General features: G+C 32.4%; 1 protein-coding gene across 1 annotated transcript in view; it reads right to left on the reverse strand.

The window, feature by feature from the left end:
• Positions 1 to 1,813: 1,813 nt before the first annotated feature.
• The window catches only part of LOAG_14843 (hypothetical protein), a gene marked incomplete at both ends in the record, with an annotated part of 712 nt that continues 280 nt past the window's right edge, over positions 1,814 to 2,245 (reverse strand). The window contains 2 exons of the mRNA XM_020448864.1: positions 1,814 to 1,914; positions 2,067 to 2,150. Coding sequence (XP_020301020.1) covers positions 1,814 to 1,914; positions 2,067 to 2,150 — 185 coding nt within the window. The remainder of the gene's footprint in view (positions 1,915 to 2,066; positions 2,151 to 2,245) is intronic.

Below are 2,245 nucleotides of genomic sequence, written 5' to 3' on the forward strand. Positions count from 1 at the left end.
TTGATGAATTGTGGCACAGTGGAGGATGGACGATTGTTTATTTTGGAGGAGAAACAGTTTACCGCTAAAATTACTTCTCCCATCTAATGCGGCCTTACGAGAAATCCCAGACAAAATACCTGGAATGACGCAAAATGGAATATGTACATAGCTAATTTGTATTGGTTATCAAATTAAGTGATAAAAAAAGTGAGATGCATACCTATTCCTCCAACATTTCTGACTCTTCAGATATTTATGGTTGCTTATTCATACGCAAATGTACATTTGTTGATTTTTTAGGTGGAATAAATGCATTTATCATGTTGAACGTATACGTGCTCATTGTTTGACGTTGTAAGCTTAAGAACGCTACATTAGTGTTCGCTAACAAAGAGCACTTTATCAACGTGGCTAACAAAAGCGCTAACCCTTCTAATCACAAAACCAACTCTTGAAGGATATACACATACTTTTCTCTTATTCTCTCCACTTGTTGTCGTTAGAATTGATCTTGTGCGATGTTTTAAAGTTTAGCTTTATGCGTTAATTTCTGTTTTGTAATTTTCAATGATTATGCAAAAAGAGAAATTGACGAATTAAATTGTCCAAATTCAGCCGCTCTCAGTTAAACAGGAAAATCAAAAACTTTCTTCCGAAAAAAATGAAAAGGAATTAGAGTGTGCGAATTCTTAATGAAATTGGCATTTTCACGGCTTGGCTATGCTTAAATTCTTAACAATTTGTCATCATGTGCATTTTTGCAAGCAATATTTACATTAAAACAAAAACTTAGCCGTGACAAGTCTGCCTGGAATCAAATACATTTCAAACAACTTTTCGAGTGGTTGAAGTACCATAAATGATATATAACATGATTGTGGAATGTGAAGTGAGGTCATATGGTCTCACTAACACATATTAGTACAGCTTCGAAAAGCAATTTGCGAATGACATTTTACACATTTGCACATCAATAAACAATCGCAAATATTCATGCGCTGACCGAAGAAAATCTACATTTGCAAATTGTTAACCTTCTTGATGGGCTAATAATGCGCAAAACTGCGTTTGTTAATTTTTCAGGTAGAATAAATGGTAATAGCAAGAGGTTAACAATTTGCAAATGTAAATTTTCTTCGGTCAGCACATGTATATTTGCAATTGCTTATTGATGCGCAAATGTGTAAATATCTTTCGCAAATTGCTTTTCGAAGCTGTACTAATATGTATTAGTGAGAGGCTGGAAATGTTTAAATAGTGGAAGCAACTATTGCGCATTTCATGACTTTTTAGTTTAGAAAGTTCAAAAAGGTTGCATGTTCCGATCATGACCTCACTTCACATGCCGCTGTCATGTTACATATCATTTATGGCGGTAATAGTTAACCAACATTAGTCTTATATTTTTGAAGTTACCGACGACTTAAATAACTGAAATAAGAAAAAAAGTGATTTTAAACAAATGCGCTCACCGATTGGATTTGAACATCAAATACCAAAATAAGCTAATTTAATCAAATGCGACAAGATAGAACATGTTTCGTTGGTATCGTTCTTGTAAGCCTTTTTGTAATGTTTTTTTTTCTTTTTTATTTCCTTTTTTAATCTTAATATTTCTGTAAAAGTCTCATCGTCATTTTATTTAAAAGGTTTCCAAACTCCAACATTAAAATAAAGTTTTTAATTTGATGGAACAATGCTACATTGGATTTCTTCTAAAAGTTATTTTTGGGAAATAAACAAAAAATAGTTTGGTAGATAAAGAGTATCCTTTCATTTTATCATTTACACATCAATCATTATCACTTGCACATTTACAGTTCTCATAATTTCACTTTATCAAATTAAGAGAGTTTTTCATAAGCAGAAACGGCTTCTCCTCCAAAATAAGCGATTTTCCATCTTCCGTTGAACCACAATTCATTATTATTGCTGCAATCATTGTGTAAAGATAATTATGCAAATTACTTCTCTAACAGAAACCAACTAATTGGACTTAATGAATTATGAAATTAAAACTCTCAAAATGATTTAGTCACTCACCATTAAATAATATTATTAAGACAGCTCTGTATGAAACTAACATTCTTTCACATTTGTTGTCGCTGTTGGTCGACAACAATCGTCCCATAATTTATCAGCTTTGTAATCTGTGGTAATCTCCACACCTAAAATTAATGGCACAGCTGTCTGTTAAAAAGTCATTGAACAAGGTGGAACCTTCGAGATCTGGAATGATTATTACTATCGTCTTAGTTTATCA

Source organism: Loa loa (assembly GCF_000183805.2).
Source record: "Loa loa unplaced genomic scaffold supercont3.1033, whole genome shotgun sequence".
Lineage (NCBI taxonomy): Eukaryota > Metazoa > Nematoda > Chromadorea > Rhabditida > Onchocercidae > Loa > Loa loa.